Source organism: Solea solea, chromosome 4, assembly GCF_958295425.1.
Source record: "Solea solea chromosome 4, fSolSol10.1, whole genome shotgun sequence".
Taxonomy (NCBI): Eukaryota; Metazoa; Chordata; class Actinopteri; order Pleuronectiformes; family Soleidae; genus Solea; species Solea solea.
The window spans coordinates 7,041,348-7,058,061 of record NC_081137.1 but is presented as its reverse complement, the minus strand read 5'-3'; the positions used below and the strand labels follow the sequence as shown (position 1 = coordinate 7,058,061).

Below are 16,714 nucleotides of genomic sequence, written 5' to 3'. Positions count from 1 at the left end.
ATTTTTTACTTCTTAACTGAACACCAGATTCTAGGTACTATCCTAACGGAGAAACAGTTGCGCTAAGCTGTCCTAGAACTGTATATGCTCGATTTTTGGGGGGATTTTTCACTCAAACTCCAACCTGTTTGCTGCCATCTCAATTTTCATGGCAGACCAGATGCAGTGTCAGCCGCTTAAACATGGCATAAGTACCCGGTTTTACACTCGAGGCCATATTGGGTTGAGGTTAGTTGATCTAAAAATGGATCAACATCCAAACATTGTTAAATTTATTATTTTCCATCTCTCCTTAAAGGATTATTTCTCTGGAAGTTTATCTAAAACACCTCCCATGGCTATATGCTTATCCAAGAACGCATTGGTTTATCTTTGAAAATGTGAACCAGGGTTACATACATACAGCCATCAAGATGTCAGCTATAGTGAACACCCAGTTGGACGGAAGGCTAGTTTGATCTTAACTTAATCAAGTGGCAAAACAAATACTCCAAGCCTGTCGCCGTGGAAAAACAGAGCCACTGAGTTCATTTTCCCACTGAGCATCCTCCAAGTGCTTGTTTATTTTGTCACAAGACAACAAACCCACACATTACCATACAACAGTGATAAGAGATAGTGCAAATATTTTAACAGGGCTTCCTCCTCCCTTGTTAAAATAATTGCACACAGCAAGTAGCTATAGAAAATGACTCACGTATACATACTGCAAACACACATACAGTGCAAGTTCACACTGTTGCCGCTGCCGTCCGGGAAGTTGACCATTAAATATGTACATTTTTTCTGCCTGATTATGCAAAGTAGTCTTTAATATATGCGTCCTGGTAGCATTCGTAATTTAGCTCAGAGCTTATTCAATATTGTGTTTATTCAAAGTCAGTTCGTGCACTAACTAATGACTGTTAGACGGTCTAATTAAGTGTCGCCCAATAATTCATCACCTGAGCTGCTCTCATCCCCGACCACCATCTGCATGCGTTTTTTTTTGGGGCGTGAAGTTTATTCACACATTTTCTTCTAAATCATCAAAGCTAAGACACGCTCTCCTCACCCCGTCCCTTGATTGTCAGCGTTTTTGCTTATTTATAGCTCACGAGTGAAGCTGACAAGTATTATACATCTAATGCAGAGTTTAATTAATGCTCTCACTGTCTCTCTCACACACAATCTTTCTTCATTTCAAAGGCATCATTCCTCTGCACTCGCTTCACTTTGAGCGCTAACAAAGCCAGTGCCAGTTATCCTTCCCTACATAGTAATTGCTTGATCTGTTATTGCTTCTTTTCTTTCTTTAAAAACAAAAGAATGAGCCCAGACAAATTGAAAACAAACACTTTGAGTATGAGGCTATATTTTTTTTAATCCGCTACCAATTTCATTTTTTGTCCCTCAAAAGTGCCTGTTGCCTCCATTTAAAACAAATACTGCTTGCTTTTCATTAGATCTAAATCAATTCAGTGAAAGACATCGTACACTAGTTTTTACATGTGTAAAATTGACTTATTTCCAGATGTTTGGTGTAAAATGGAAAGCAAAAATAGGACGAGCTCTTCTCAAAAAAAAGTGTTTTTTACTGCTTCACACTGGCTTCTTTGTACTGAACCAAGCATTGACATCAACTGGGTCAAACATGAGGGAGGGAGGGAGAGAAGGAGTGAGGGAGGGAAGGAGGGCAGCAGCAGCAGCAGCTGGACCTGATCGTCAATGTCACCCTTGTTATTCAACTTCATCAACGTCAGTCTCTGGTGTTTCGATTTATTTCCCTCTTTTGTCAGTGCATAACTCTCACCTCCGTGAGCGCTTTTAAAAACGTTGCTCCGAGGACGCTGGGAGATGTTTGCTGTGCAGTACTGCTGTGTGTGTGTGTGTGTGTGTGTGTGTGTGTGGACATACAACACATGCATGCTGATGATGACCACACGAACTATTGAATGCTAATGAAACATTGTGCACACAACCAGAATTTGAGAATTCTGTTGAAAACATAAAAAAATTGCTGTGTGAATTTGTTTGTGTTTAATATCTCAAAGAATCAAACATTCACCCTCAAAAGGATAAAATACATTTAGGTTATATCAATTATGATTGTAAACACTCCCTTTCTTGATTTATTACCCATATACATGTTTTTAAGCATAATCAAAAATACCCACAATAATTTGGCGGAACAGCAAAACTGTGTAAAACTGCACCAAATAGCATAAAAAATAAAAAAAATTCATGATGGAACTTGTGACACGCTGTCTGTGGCCAGTCCTGAACCCATGGCTCCATAAATAATGATTGGCAGCTGAAATGGGACTTTGTGACTTTAAGATGTGGCTCGAGGAGATGTGGTCTATCTATTGTTGATGAGACAAAAGCGGGAGTCAGATTCATATAGGAGTGGCGGGGAATAACTTCTCATATCCTCATATCACAGACACAAAGCCGCCCAGTGAAACTTCAATAACTCTGCACTTCTTTCTGGACATGGGTGAGTGCACAGAATTCTTAATAACTCGTATAATCTTTTATTAATACGATTTGAAAATGTGGACTTCTATAACTTACTAATGTCGCCTTTAATATGTCCTTCGACATCATGTTCCCCTCATGCACTTTTGGCAATATTTGCTGCAAATGAATTCTGTGTTTTCAATTTTAATATCCACAGGTGATATGTATTGAATGTTTTATTGACTATGATTAATTCACTCCTGCCCTTTTTTCTTTTTTTTTTATAACATATAACACAGTTTAATAAACAGCGATGATTACAGATGACTGAAGAGAAAACAAACGACAAACAGAGGGGGACTGTGTGCGAGGATTCATTACTTTTCAAAGACAGAATCCTGATTTAACCTCCTCTATCTCCTTGTAACCATGGACTAGACTGGGCTTACAGTGGCCGACAGAGACGGGCAGAGGCTCTAATCATGCCAAGGTCATGCCGGGTCACTCATGTGAAAGGGGTCAGAAACTCCCACAAGTGTCACTGGTACAAATTAGCATGAGAACTGTGGACCCAAACAGCTTGTGATAACAAATGTTTCTCTCATACAAATGACTTGGGCGCTAACTTTCGCGCCTTTTTAACAGCTTTGCATTGTTGATTTTCTGGCATCTGCTGTCAAATGCACAAATGCCTTTCGCACGGCCGATGAAAACCAGGCAATGACGGTCCATTCTGTATCGCCATTGCAGCGGGGCACAGCTGAAGAGTGGGCGCCTGCAGGCACTCTCATTTTGTGGAACTCTAGCCGTCTTCCTGCTGTTACTATTTATACTTTCGAGGCAGTTTGTTTAATTCACAGCCTCTTTTTCCTTCCAACTCCAAGCCTGTAATTTGTGAAATTATCAGATTTAATGCACCGAGAAAGTCGCCTGGGGCACTTAGATGTTTCGGCATCAACAAAATTTTGAGTGGGGTTGTTTTTGTTGTGAGGATATTTAAATTCCCCCCCCCCCCCCCCCCCCCCCAGGCTCATTATGCTTCCACCTACTATTTGAACACTTGAACTCCACCCCCGTCAGCATTGATAGTGGTACCAGTCTCAGCCAGCTGCAGATGGGCAGATGGATGATGTCCTTAGTAGTGACACTGCCAGTGGTGGTGAGACAGTCCCGGTGACCTCCTCTGCCACCACATACTACCTTGTGTGTGTGTGTGTGTGTGTGTGGCACTATGGCCTTTGTTTGTTTAACATCACTGGCCTTTGTTTCGGCCCCAATCACTGCAAAGACAAAGGTTATTGTGTCTGCAGCCACAAAGAGATGCTCTTTCTTTATGGTTCGCTGCCATCTCTCACTTGCCTGGTGACGCCTGTGACTGCTGGAGACAGAGGGCTGGTCCGGAGTTAGTGAGGTCGAGCTGAGAAGCATTGGCACAAGCAGAACAGCTTTCACGCACAGATGAAATCAGTGCAGGGAGGCTTACTTTATAGTAGCAATACGTTGTAGGCAGCATTGCAGTTCATCACTGCTGGGCGCTGGGATCTTTCTTCTTGTGGAGTACGAGATCAGAAGCAGCAAATGTTTCCGGTCAGGCAGCCTTGGCTTTGCAAAGCCCTAGGTGCTTTCCTCTATCCCATTTCTGCCAATGCATTATATTAACACCATGGATATTTGCTACCTGCTTCCACAGCACAGCTTACACTAGAAGACGCGCGTGAGGTTGTCGTGAAGTCAGTGGTGACTTGCTTTTCTTTGGACGCTTCACCGGGAACTGCTGCTCATTCCTGCTCTCTAATTTTTTATGTTGCTTTCGTTTGGGTTCGTTTGCTCATGGATTTGCGGACAGAGCGCGGCCTTTTCCGGGGTGATAGAGTTCCCCACTGTGGCGTAAATGTGCTGTGTGGTTATATGTGCGGTGTGTGCCGCCTGTGTGCTGATATATTATGCCCCCTCAGGTTGTTATGATTGCTGTATCCGGTGCATTGGGGCAGTGCCCTACCCATCCCTGGTGGCCACCTTGCTGTGCTATGCTGGCATGGCATTATTTTGTGGCTGTGGGCACGAAGCGTTGACCCAGACCGAAGTCCTTGTTGAGACTTACTTCGCCCGCAATGTTCAGGACCATGAGGTCATGGACTCCTTGTGAGTAACGCTGCATTAAATTCCCTCATATTGTAATTTTTTGACCTCTCAGGAGAGAGAAGAAAAGAAATGTTAATTCTTTTTTCCCACTGTGCTCTATTCCAGTATCAAATATTTCCAGTATGTGATCTATGGCCTGGCCTCGTTTTTCTTCCTCTATGGTATCCTGCTGCTGGCTGAGGGTTTCTACACCACAAGTGCTGTCAAGCAGACGTTCGGCGAATTCAGGAGCACCCAATGTGGCCGCTGCCTCAGCCTGACGGTAAGAAGGGGGAAGGCGGAGAGGAGGAGGAGGAGGAGAGGGAAGAAGGAGGAGTGATACTTGGGACTGTATATGTTCAATCAGACCAAAAACTGGCCTTGGCACTTTGCAAATGCTCCACAACTCCGGCCCGTGGGCTTTCATCCAAAAATAAAAGAAGAAGCTGGTGCACAAATGAAGAAGACAAAGCTAACAGCGATGATTAGCTTTTACTTGTGAAATGTGACTTGTTCCAATGATTTCGACTCAGAATTCATGACTTATGGTCAATGGCCAATTTAGTGACAGCCCATTAATCACGCTGAGACCTGAGCTTCGACGCCACATTTCTCTGACCTTACGTACAATACGTTTTTTGTTTTTTTTATCTCACCAGTTCATCATAGTGACGTATGTCTTGGCCTTCATCTGGCTGGGAGTGTTTGCCTTCACGGCCATTCCGGTCTTCTTCCTGTTCAACATGGAGCAGACCTGCCACAACATCAACATCCTGGCTGAAACGACCCCCAGCATTAATCAGCACGCCTGGATTTGCATGGATGCCAGGCAGTATGGTGCGTTGCTCTTTTAATGACTGCCTACCTGTCCACCTGATGAGAATGTTAATGTGCTCCTGAAGGCTGTGAATTAATCAGCGGGGACTAGGTGCAAAACTGGTTGCTGAATTAGTTATGAAATAATCATAAGTATCGTTTCTTAGTGCCGTTTGCCTCGCGTGCTGTATATTTGCAAGCAAACGCCGTAGTGTAACCACAGCTCATCGTGATTCAGCAACAGTACGAGATGCATCGCTTACGTCATGTGTTCATTTAAGGTCTGCTTCCTTGGAATGCGATGCCAGGGAAGGCTTGTGGAATGACCTTGGCATCTATTTGCAAGACCAGTGAAGTGAGTAGAAGAATCTGATTTTCTTAAAATATTCATATGAAATCAGAGTGCACGATAAAAAAAAAAAAAAAAAAAAATCAATGCTAAATTACTACTTATTAAATTAGAGGGTAACTGAGTGTTTTTATTTGAAAGAATGACAGAAACATTTGTTCATTTCACAGAATATATAATAATGCCCTGACCTTTGGTTCTTATTACAGTTCTACGTCACCTATGACCTGTACATAGCTGCATTTGCTGGTGCTGGGATCACCCTGCTAGCACTGGTGAGCAACTGTTTTCTATCTCTCTGTTCTGTTTTTGTTCTTTTCTACACCTCATACAAGAATATACCCGCATTTAACTTACATTTATCCATCAATCGCATTTACTACTGCTTTCATCCTCCACATGAGGTTAGCAGGGGACGGTCAATCACAGGACAAACATGCAGAGACAAAGAGCCTTTCACTCTCACACTTTTGGGTTCATTTAGAGAGTCCAATTAACCTAAAAGGCAATCTGCATGTTTTTGGATGTATTTGATTACCCATTTGATGCACACTTCTTGCTGTGAGGCAACAATGCTAGCCACTGATGCTTCAGGTCACATTATTTTTGCAGTATATTTCCTCTGAGACTTTGGATGCCTCCCAATCGACAATGAAAGTGAATGACATGTTGTTTATAGAGCATGGGGAAGTGTTGACAAATGACTCAGCATATCTTTTCACTGTCCCTGTCACTCTTCGTGACGGACAGGTCTTAGTCCGGTACAGTTTTGGCAGAACTACTTTCCAACGGCTCCAGCAAACAATGTTCACAGCAACTGGAATAACAGTTTCTTTTGTGAGCACCACAGATAAAACATTACCTTCGCATCAGCCAAACTGTAGTGGAAGTAGAAATATTTTATATCATAAATTTTTGGCAGCGCCATAGCAGAACTACCTGTATGACAAGAAACCTTGATCTGGCCCTTTAAAATATTATGTTTAATTATCCATATAAATTTCTTCAGGTCTATTCATACTATTTCTCCACCCTCTATATCAATGTCTTGCAGATTCTGTATCTGGTCCCCACCACCTACAACTATGCAGTCTTGCGATTTCTGGGCAGGAAAGGTGTTCGCTAAGCACAACGTCTCCACCGTCGTTGACGCCGGCATCTTTCCATGAGACGGACAGAGATCACATGGTCTCTATCCATACTCTCGGAAGCAGCAACCTCCAATAACAGACATACTGTACGTTTCTCATCACTGTTGTGCATGAACAACATCAGAGAGATGAAGATATTTCACCCCCCCCAGCAGCAAATCCTCCATCTCAGATGATTCTCTTGTTTGTTGTTCATTTCTCTCTCGCAGGTTTGTTTTTGTTGTTGTTTTGAGGCTTCACTGGTGCTGATGATGTTGTCAGATTGTGATGTATGACATTGCATGAATAATTAAGAGTAATGACAGCTTGCCTTGAAAATCCTAACTGCACGCACACCATTCAGTGTTCACTGGTGCATGGATTGGTTCTGAATATGACTTTGCTGCTGCCACGTTTTCACCATCTGTATCAACAGTGTGTGTATACTAAAGCAAGCGAAGCTGAATGTCCAATGGTTTTCTGCCAGTTTGCTTCACTTACAAAACATGCACTTTGCGTTCACTTGTATGATGTTTTTTGCTTCCTTTGGGGGGGGGGGGGGCAAATGTGTATCCATTTTCAAGCCTTTTTTTTCAGTTATTGCTTAAAATAAGTCCTTATGCCACTGCGGTGTTGATGCTTTAATAACTCGCCTCCAAGTTGTTTGTGCTCATTTGAAATTAAATCATTTAAATCTGCTGCATTATACTGTATGTACCGTGTGTTTTATTTTAACATATACAATATATTTCAATAAAAATAATGTATGTTGCCTCCATATCTTTTAATTTGAGCATATTATGACAGGTATTGTTGTATGTAATAAGTCTCACAAAGCTTCGGGAAGAAAATTAGTTTCAAAAGACAGAGTGAAGGCTACAGTAATGAGGTTCTCAGCCCACACAACACATTAATCACAATGTGCTTTGAGTCTCTGTCCCGCTTAGGCTTCAGGCCACGAGAGCGTTGGCAAAGCAGTCATCACAGTGGATCCCTTGGTGATATAGAAACATGCGGGTAAGCAAATCTCCCAGAGTCTTCGCACACACGCTACACTGCAAAAAGATATTCCACATTAGCATTATGCAATGACAAGAGCATGTTGATCCATATAATACGAGATGTTTCCAAACAGTCCAAACCTTGAGACATTCTGGGTGGCAAATCACTGCAGGTTCACTGACGATGAGCTTTGTTTTCCCATCAATAATACGGTCACAGAAAGAACAAACGGCTTTGACATCACTGAGGTAGAGAGAAACGAGAAAAAGATTATTCTTATCCCGCCATTGCATGTCATTCATTTTTACACACTAATGTTTGAAAATCCCAAATGACTGTATGTTGTACGTTACCTGGTTCGACGACGTAACAAGTCATCGGGCTTTTGTGACATTTCAGTGCTGTAAACAATAATTTACATTAAATAGTACAATTAAACATGTGATCATTAAATAGAAAAGATAAATGAATGATGAATAATAAGAGTTCACTTACATATGAGCATCATCAGACTGGTTCATTTTCGCCTGCTCTGACAGCTCTGATTGCTCTGGATCTTCCACGGGTTCGGCGACAGTGTCGACTGTGGGTGGCTGCACATCCAACGCATCAGTCAGTTTGATGCCTCTGTCAGAATATTTACCCTGAACTGCTTTGGCTTCTAAATCATTTACAGGTTCGAGAGCATCATTGATGTTTAACTCCCTCAGCAGATAATCCTCAGCATTCGTCGGCACTGACTCAGCACTTTGCTCGGTGATGGTGTTGTGTTCACACTCTACCGCCTCCTCGGATCTAGTCTTTGAGACTTCTTGTGTTGGAGCTGCAGACTCGTCTACATCTTTAAATTTCGTAATTGCACTTAAAACCGGTGGAGAGATGTTCTTTGTATCTTCTGTTGTCTCCGCTGCTGACTCCTCTGATATGACTGTGGCAGGCACAGGAACAGGGATTGGTTCCACAGCACCTTGTAGAACTTCTTCATCTCCTGGAGTTGCTTGTTGTGCTGTGCTAGCAACAGCTATTCCTGGTTGCACCTCACCATTTTTGCTTAGTTCTTCTGCAGGCACTCGGGTCCTGAAACAAACAAAGTCGCTTAGAAATATAATATCCCAGTACTCAGCATCTTTAAATCTCACACTAAATTAGGTTTTATCATCTTATCATCTTATAATAAACATATGTTTTATCATCTGTGGTCTCCACAGCTGACCCCTCAGACTGAGCTTCTTTAATTGGGAGAAATAACCTCAATAATTTGATTTCTTAACTGAATTTCTAGGGCAAACAACATAAATAAAACTTATTTTCTTTTTTTTAAAGGTGCAGTTGTTCATATTATGCACACTTTTCAATTACAATTAAGCCTACATACCCCACAGATGTCTCAGATCTAGTCTCTGAGACCCCTTCTGTTGGAGCCACAGACTTGTCTTCATCCTCCACATCTTTCACAATTGCACTTAAAGCAGACTGAGGAGGTGATCTAGGCACAAGAAGAGGGACCAGTTCCACAGCACCTTGTAGAACTTCATCATCTCCTGGGGTCTCAGGTAATGACTTCACCACATCCTCAGGCACAGCGTGGCTGCCAGTTGGTGACTGGGATACCATCATGTCAAGGATTGTCGAGTCCTTGTATGTGCTTGTATCAGGATATTCCTCCTTGTTTTCTTCTCTAGCCTCTGGATTTCCCTTTGATAGAGAAACTGATTCTGCATCACCATTTTGGACGTGACCTTCTACACAAATATTAGCATACCCTCCTTTGTTTTCTTCAGCTGTGTTGGCAATAGCTAGTTCTGGTTGCACCTCATCATTTTTGCTAAGTTCTTCTGCGGACACTCGGGTCCTGAAACAAACAAAATTAGACGATGAAGAGAAATCCCATTACTCAAACAATAACACAATAAAGCTTTCATCAATTACAATTAAAAATGCATGCCCAATTACATGCACAAGTAAGTTTATATTTTCAATTTACGAAAGAAAGAAAGAAAGAAAGAAAGAAGCTTGACACTTATTTTGGTAACAAGGACTTAGATGGTCTTATTTTGAAGACGACGTCATTGAATTTCCGGTTGTGTTCCGGTTTCTTCTGGCTTCTGTTTGTGAAGTAGTATTTTGAAGCTCGGCAGTAAAATCATCAGAAAGTAAAGTGTAACCCCGTGTTTTCAACGTTGTGAAACGGAAATATACGTAACCGTGATGCAGACTAAACACCGACACACGGTTTGTGTTCGTATGTTTACAAATGAACAGACTTAAATCCCATTACTACAACATTATTGTTAGAACAGCTGCGCGACGTGGTTATCAACAAGAAACCAACCACGAGACAGTTTCCTTTTCCTCCACAACAAGAAGAACAAGTAAGTCCGTATTTTAACACTTTTTATGCAAAGAAGGTGAACAGCTTTGCGTGCATAAAGTGCACGTTTCCGTTTGACTGGCTAAAATTATTATTTTTTATTATTGCAGAGTATGTAGACATATATTGGTGGTAAATATATTTGCGGAATTCAGAAATTAATTTTAAAAAAACAAAAAAAACCATAAGGGTTTCTCGTGTGGTGGTGTGGTCTCCCGAATGTGAGAGTAAATTAAATTCACAAAGAGGCTCAAGAAAACTCTATGTTCTGTACTGATACTGGCATGTGGGTAGCTAAATATTAAATACTTAATAAATAATATAACTTAATATTAAAGTAATATCTGTCACAGAAACGTTGTATGTAATAATGAAGTTAAGTAATAATAATAAAGTCAAAGTTAAGTTTCTGTTGTTCAGGAAAAAAGACAACTGTGTTGGCATGAGTTGAATTAAGCAACGTGGGGGGAAATGTAATTTAATTTAATGAACTTTTAATTACTTTCAAAGGATTTTTTGTTGTTGATTGTTGGTTTATCTTCATTCATGTCCGTGTTTCCTGTGTCATCCTAGAAAAAAATGCCATCAAGAAATCATCTTGACAAAATCGGAAGGAAGAAGAAAAAGAAATGGACAGAGGAGGCCATGGAACGTGCACTGATTGAGGTAAAGTCAGGGAGGTGCACAGTGAGACAGGCTGCCAAAGAGTTTGCAGTCCCCAAGTCTTCGCTGGGAGACAGAGTGAGTGGACGGGTGACACCAGGGAGTCGCAGTGGGCCAGCTCAACTTATAACATCTGCAGACGAGGAGCTGTTAGTGGAGTTCTCCTCATATATGTCCAAGCATGGATTCCCACTTACTAAACAGCAGCTGGTCTCCTTTGCCTCTTCTATTTACAAGCGGCAGCATCGGAGGGTGGCCTTTTCCAAACTGGGCCAGACCTGGTGGCTCAATTTTAGAAAACGTCAAGAAAAGAATATTACTATTCAGCCAGCAGACACTGTTATACGTGGAAGAACAGTTTGTGTGAGGAAAGAAGCGGTGGACCAGTTTTTTCATTTACTGAGCACTGTCATGGACACTCATGGAGTCAGAGACAAGCCTCACCATATCTTTAACTGCAGCGAGACAGGCTTTCAGCTGGGCAGGAAGAAGGTAAATCTTTCCAAGCCTGTCGGACTTGGCTACAGACCAGTGCCAGGTCTGAGGGACCACATCTCCATTTTAGCTTGCTTTAGTGCAGCTGGAGAAGACGTTCCCCCTTTTATTGTTTACTCGAAGGCCTACCCAGGGGGAGTATGTTACAAGACACAAGGGCCACCAAATGCTCTCTATGGTTGGTCAGACTCGGGTTGTATTAATTCTGACCTCTTTAAAAAATGGTTCCTTAAACATTTTCTTGTGCACGCACCGAAGGAACGTCCACTGCTGCTGATTTTTGACGGCCACAAGTCGCCTGTGAACCTGGAGGTGGTGGAGGCCGCTCGTAAGGAGAACGTCGTCCTCCTGTGCCTCCCGTCTCATTGCTCTTACATCCTGCAGCCACTCAACGCAGGTCTTTTTGTTATCCTACGGCAGCGTTTTGCAGCACTCCTAGGGGAGGGTTGTGCCACGGACACCCCCTTTGCAATAAGCAAGAAAGAGTTCTCTGGAGTTTTTAAAGGAACTTATCAGGTAGCAAAGGAAGAGGAGGGTGCCAGGATTGTCAAGGAAGGGTTTAGAAAATGTGGTATCTACCCACTGAACCATTTTGTTGTCAATGATGGTCATTTAATGTCATCACAAATCATGAGCTCAGCAGCTGGACCTTCTTTTGCAGCATCTGCACAGGAGATACACACTGTAGGAGACCTCACAGCTCCTGAAGCCTCCTTATAGCTCATTATCACCTTAATCGGCCATTAGTTCCTCTGAGGAATTAGGCTTCCTGCAGAGCTCACTGTTTGCCAGCTCACAAAGGAGAAAAGAATCTGTCAATATGAATTGCTTGGTGAAGATGTGCTCCAATTAAGTCATTGAATAAATGGTTTCAATGCAACACAACAGTGGTCCTGAATTTGTGGGGGTCTTGAGAGTAAAATAAAGGAGACAAAAGATTTCCAAAAGAATAATTACGGTCTAATTTTCTCCTTTAAAAACGTTGTTTTCAACTATATTCGGTCCTTAAGTCCTTCAAATGAAATTATAATAGAAGAAGAAGAAGCCAAAAAAATACTAAGATACAAATTACATCATTATTATTATTACCTAATTAAATAGTATTACATTAATGAATACGGAAACACAACTTCCAAAATGTTTTGAGGTAAAACGACAACTGCTAATTTGAGCTGTTTCTGTTCATCTGGTTCAGCTAGTAGAACATATCACAATTATTGGGGGATAAATCTGTTTACGATCATCTAAATTAAAACAGGACATAATAATTCTCTGATAAAAAAAGACAGATTTAGATTTTGCATTGTAAACATACATTGTTACTTACAGTAACACTGAGAAAAAAATAAAACTGCTAACTCACTTAACTGTGAGTCCTGTATTCCTTTGTATTTGGTTCATTATCACCATTATATAGTGTCTAAAATATCTATTGAGGAAGCTGAAAGTGTAGGTATATTCAAATATATACTTCATTATATACTATATACTAAACCTCAGGGAGAAAAACCTGAACAAAGGACTTTTCTTTTTTCCTCAACACAAAATGTGTCCATGTTGTGCATTTGTGTATGTCAACATAAGATGATGTAATATCAGTGGAATGGTAACAACCACAAATAATACAATGGCAAATAAACTCGGTGAATCCGTTAGACTTGCCTCCTTTCCACATGTCTTTAAAAAGGATGGTCACGCCATTACGTAAGTTACTGCAGTGAACAAATCCATTATTACTCTTGACACAAATATGGTGTTTTTCTTCTGTCCGTGTGGAAAATCCTCAAACATTCACAGTGTAGGCTGGGAAACCGCCGGTTTATGACAAAGACGAAATCTAACTGTTCTGTTTGATGAAACTAATTTGGAGGTGTGGGGTGTTTTGAGGTTACCTCTGCTGATGCGACTGTTGTCTCAAGACATTTAAGAAGAATTACAGATAAGAATTTAGTGATTTAACGCTGGGAAGGTTTACTGAGTCGTCGCGGAGTGTTTAGATATTCATTAGTTATCGAACAGTTTATTTCTGTGGCTGCTCTCCCTGTTAGTGGGTGTCCAGCTCAGATGGCTGCAGAGGCACAAAGCAGAATGATCAATAAGGCAACTATCAAGCCGACAGTAACAGCTGAAGATAAGGAAGAAGAACTGGACCTCATTATCATCTGTGTTAATGAGTCTAATGGGGGTGTAAGAAATTGTCACTTCACTAAAATATCACAGTAATTCATGTCATGGTATTGGATTCTTTGAAGTGCTGTATCAATGGGGAAATATTCCTGACAGTGGTGGTGTGTGTATTTATGCCTCCAACCACTAAATGTCAGCAGACTTTGGCCATTTCACTCGCTCCCCTTCCTTTCTCTCCTCTCACAAGACAAAGAAACCTGAATATTGTTAGTTTTACCATGAACACTTTTCTTAAAATAGTCTATTATGGGGGGACAACAATTGCAATATATTGCCTTGCTTGTAGTATTCAATAGATCGCAGTATATTGTATTGTCAACCCCTTTTCGGATATTTATCAAAACATCAGTTTCTTGCCAATATCCAGCCCGAGAGTCTACAATATGTAAATCAAGCTGCATTATTTTAAATCCATGGCAGCATAGGAGGAGGAAGTTGCTGTTCTCTAAAAGCAAACGGCACTAAGTTGGAAGTTTGTCAAAAAGCAGCTTGACACTCCAAAACTAAGGTTGAATTGTTTGTCAAAGTGCAGCACATGACATAAGTAAAATGTGCGCAGTGAGACAGCTCACTGTCATCACTAAAATGAATTCCCATGTTTAGTCCATAGAGAAAATAACTAGTCTATATCCTTCTAAATTCTGATTTTCTCAATGAACTTTGGTGCAGGTGAGTGAGTGTTTTTCTTTTTTCTTTTACTTCAGTTTCTAGGTGGAAAAAGCTGTGAGATAAAGTAGCGGGTATATTCTTAAGGTATCGTAGACTTAAGCAAGCATAGACTGTATTAGGTGAGACTTTTATTAAGAGGCTAAAATCATTCAAGAACGAATCCATGCCCCAACCACAAAAAAACACTGAGGTAAATCTACTACAGAATAACTTCAAACACAGGAAACCAAGCTGCCCGAGTGGCTCAGTCCAAACCCAGCGCTGAACCCAGTGGATCTAACTCAGAGAGCTGTTTACACTCGACATCCCGAGATTGCCGACATCCCGATTGTAGTGTAACCGTGACTCACTGTGACCTTTAATCAGATTCAACTTTATATATTATTAATAATAATTACTGTGTGGCCCATGAGTGTTTCAGAATATCTTTAATGATACCTCTGAACGTAGCGTTAATAAAACCATTTGAGATCATTTGATGACGTGATTATTTGTTACGATGACTAAAAAAAGGCCATGGAAATGTTTGTCGCTCTCAAGCTGGCTATTCCTATTTTTATTTTCTGACTCAGGTTAAGGACACTTTTAAAGCTATTGTGTGAAACGGTGTGCCTTGAGGTGAAATACCATACTTCGGTTGAGGTTTTGTATTGAGATGAACAACGCATCATCGGGCTGCTGCAGTACAGGTCAGCCTGCAGCGTATACTGTCGCTTTTTATGGATGCAGCAGCAAAGCTGCCCCGGAGTTAATATTTATGTGCAGTATGTTAATATCACAGATGGTGATTTGCGCCTGAAGCTTTACATTTTTTAGTTATTGTTCAATGACATGACGGAGTCAAAGGACAAATTCAGTCTGAAGAGCTTGCAGAACTGCCACAACTTCTCCTAAAGTCCAAAATAGGTAATCTATCTATCGAGGTTCGGGGTTTTCAGCTGCAACATTCAACTTCACCAATAAATGCTGCTAAAAGTTACACATTATACCTTTAAATAAGGCATGTGACGCATTAGTGAATAATTATGCTGAAGCTCTCACTCATATTTCTGGATTGCAGAGAGGACGTATGATTTCTTCTTGACTGGAGAGGAACTGTTGTCCTTGGCGACGTCCGTCCTGCAAGACAGAAGGCGTTGATTGTACAAAATGTTTTATCATTCGCTTCCATTAGCACCTGCTGCTTTTGATGTAGGACTATAGGAAAATGAGGTTGTTTTCTCTTTGTGTGGGAGTGACGCCCAAAACTCCATTAGTGAAATCATGAAGGCTATAATAACTGCTGTAGAATCTACCTTGATTTGTCCTGCTCTTTCTTCCCCGGGTTAGCTTTGTGGATCCAGCTGCCGTCTTTCTTCACTGCCTTCATTACCTTGATTGATTTTAATACCTTGCTTCTGTCAACATCTACAACACACACAAACCTGGTCAGCTTATATAACAATGTTAATAAATCTGTATTAAAATGAATTGTATCGTGACAACAAATTAATGTAACATCACTGGAAACCAAAATGATCAACCCGTTTAGGGCTGGATTCAAAATCACATAGAAAACCAGACTGTGATGATAAAGTGTTATACTGATATCATTAAAGAATCTGATATATTAGATTTAAGAGTGATTTACCTTTAGACATGATGATTTGCTTAGATTCTCAACCTGATGAAATGATTTCAAGATCAATCAATGAAACCATCAAAAAATAAGTCAGTCAGACAATAAAGAAAAGTGCAAACAAATGATTACACGGACTTTTATCATTCAGAGTTTGATACTAATGCATGCAAAATGTAATCAATCATAGACTCAGAATCATACTTCTTCATGTGTGAAGAACACACGCATCTCGCACTCAACCCATCAAACTGCATTCTGCTTCTTTTGTGCACACACGTACACATGTCATGTAACTATGTGATAAGAGATCAGCATACTTTCAATGTGTAAAAAAAATGATTTCGGTCATTTCTGATAATTCAATATTTACCTTCATAGTAACACTTTACATTGCAGTACAAAACATTTATGGTAATAGCATGCTCATAATTTTGTAATCTGGAAGTAAAATGGTAATACGATGTTATGACTATAATAAGTAATGGGGAGGATGAGTTTCCAATTTTTAGAGCTATTACCCGATATTACTTTGAATATGACATGATATTACTGTAATATCTCCTTATTTCTATATTATTACTATCGTTATTACCAAAGTACATATATATAAGAAATAATATGATATTACCTCCCTCTTACAAAAAACTTTTATCATACTAGTACCAGGGAAGGTGACGATACCACTTTTTTTTGTCCGATACTGATATGACAAAGTGGATTATCCACCGATACCAATATTAGTCTGAAACAAATGGTGATAAATGATGAATGGTCATTTTAGACATTTTATTTATGCACTATGAAGCTTTCACATTCATGCTGAGTCATTTCAAAGACATAATTCTCTA

At 40.5% G+C, this 16,714-nt stretch overlaps 2 protein-coding genes across 3 annotated transcripts; one reads left to right on the top strand and one right to left on the bottom strand.

The window, feature by feature from the left end:
- Nucleotides 1-2,350: 2,350 nt before the first annotated feature.
- On the top strand, nt 2,351-7,564 carry plp1b (proteolipid protein 1b). Of its 2 annotated transcripts, none has more exons than XM_058626838.1 (7): nt 2,351-2,479; nt 4,398-4,584; nt 4,690-4,846; nt 5,223-5,400; nt 5,661-5,734; nt 5,938-6,003; nt 6,783-7,564. In XM_058626838.1, the coding sequence occupies exons 1-7, from the start codon at nt 2,476-2,478 to the stop codon at nt 6,852-6,854; spliced, it is 738 nt and encodes a 245-aa protein (XP_058482821.1). In that variant the 5' UTR covers nt 2,351-2,475; the 3' UTR covers nt 6,855-7,564. The 2 variants fall into 2 exon arrangements, with proteins under 2 accessions (XP_058482821.1, XP_058482819.1); XM_058626836.1 differs by lacking the exon at nt 2,351-2,479 and adding an exon at nt 3,702-4,060.
- Nucleotides 7,565-7,713: 149 nt separating this feature from the next.
- On the bottom strand, nt 7,714-15,953 carry si:dkey-125i10.3 (sciellin). The gene is made up of 8 exons (XM_058626823.1): nt 15,876-15,953; nt 15,541-15,652; nt 15,287-15,364; nt 9,236-9,712; nt 8,356-8,937; nt 8,214-8,261; nt 8,001-8,103; nt 7,714-7,913 (listed from the first exon to the last, which is right to left on the bottom strand). Exons 1-8 carry the CDS (start codon nt 15,883-15,885, stop codon nt 7,809-7,811), a joined length of 1,515 nt encoding a protein of 504 aa, XP_058482806.1. The 5' UTR covers nt 15,886-15,953; the 3' UTR covers nt 7,714-7,808.
- Nucleotides 15,954-16,714: the final 761 nt, after the last annotated feature.

Coding starts and splice junctions, on each gene's coding strand:
- si:dkey-125i10.3 (XM_058626823.1), bottom strand. Junction 8,262..8,355: donor CAGTCTGATGATGCTCATAT/GTAAGTGAACTC, acceptor TATTGTTTACAG/CACTGAAATGTCACAAAAGC. Junction 8,104..8,213: donor TTGTTACGTCGTCGAACCAG/GTAACGTACAAC, acceptor TCTCTACCTCAG/TGATGTCAAAGCCGTTTGTT.
- plp1b (XM_058626836.1), top strand. CDS start 4,021: ATGTTTCCGGTCAGGCAGCCTTGGCTTTGCAAAGCCCTAG. Junction 4,847..5,222: donor GCCGCTGCCTCAGCCTGACG/GTAAGAAGGGGG, acceptor TTATCTCACCAG/TTCATCATAGTGACGTATGT. Junction 6,004..6,782: donor GGATCACCCTGCTAGCACTG/GTGAGCAACTGT, acceptor AATGTCTTGCAG/ATTCTGTATCTGGTCCCCAC.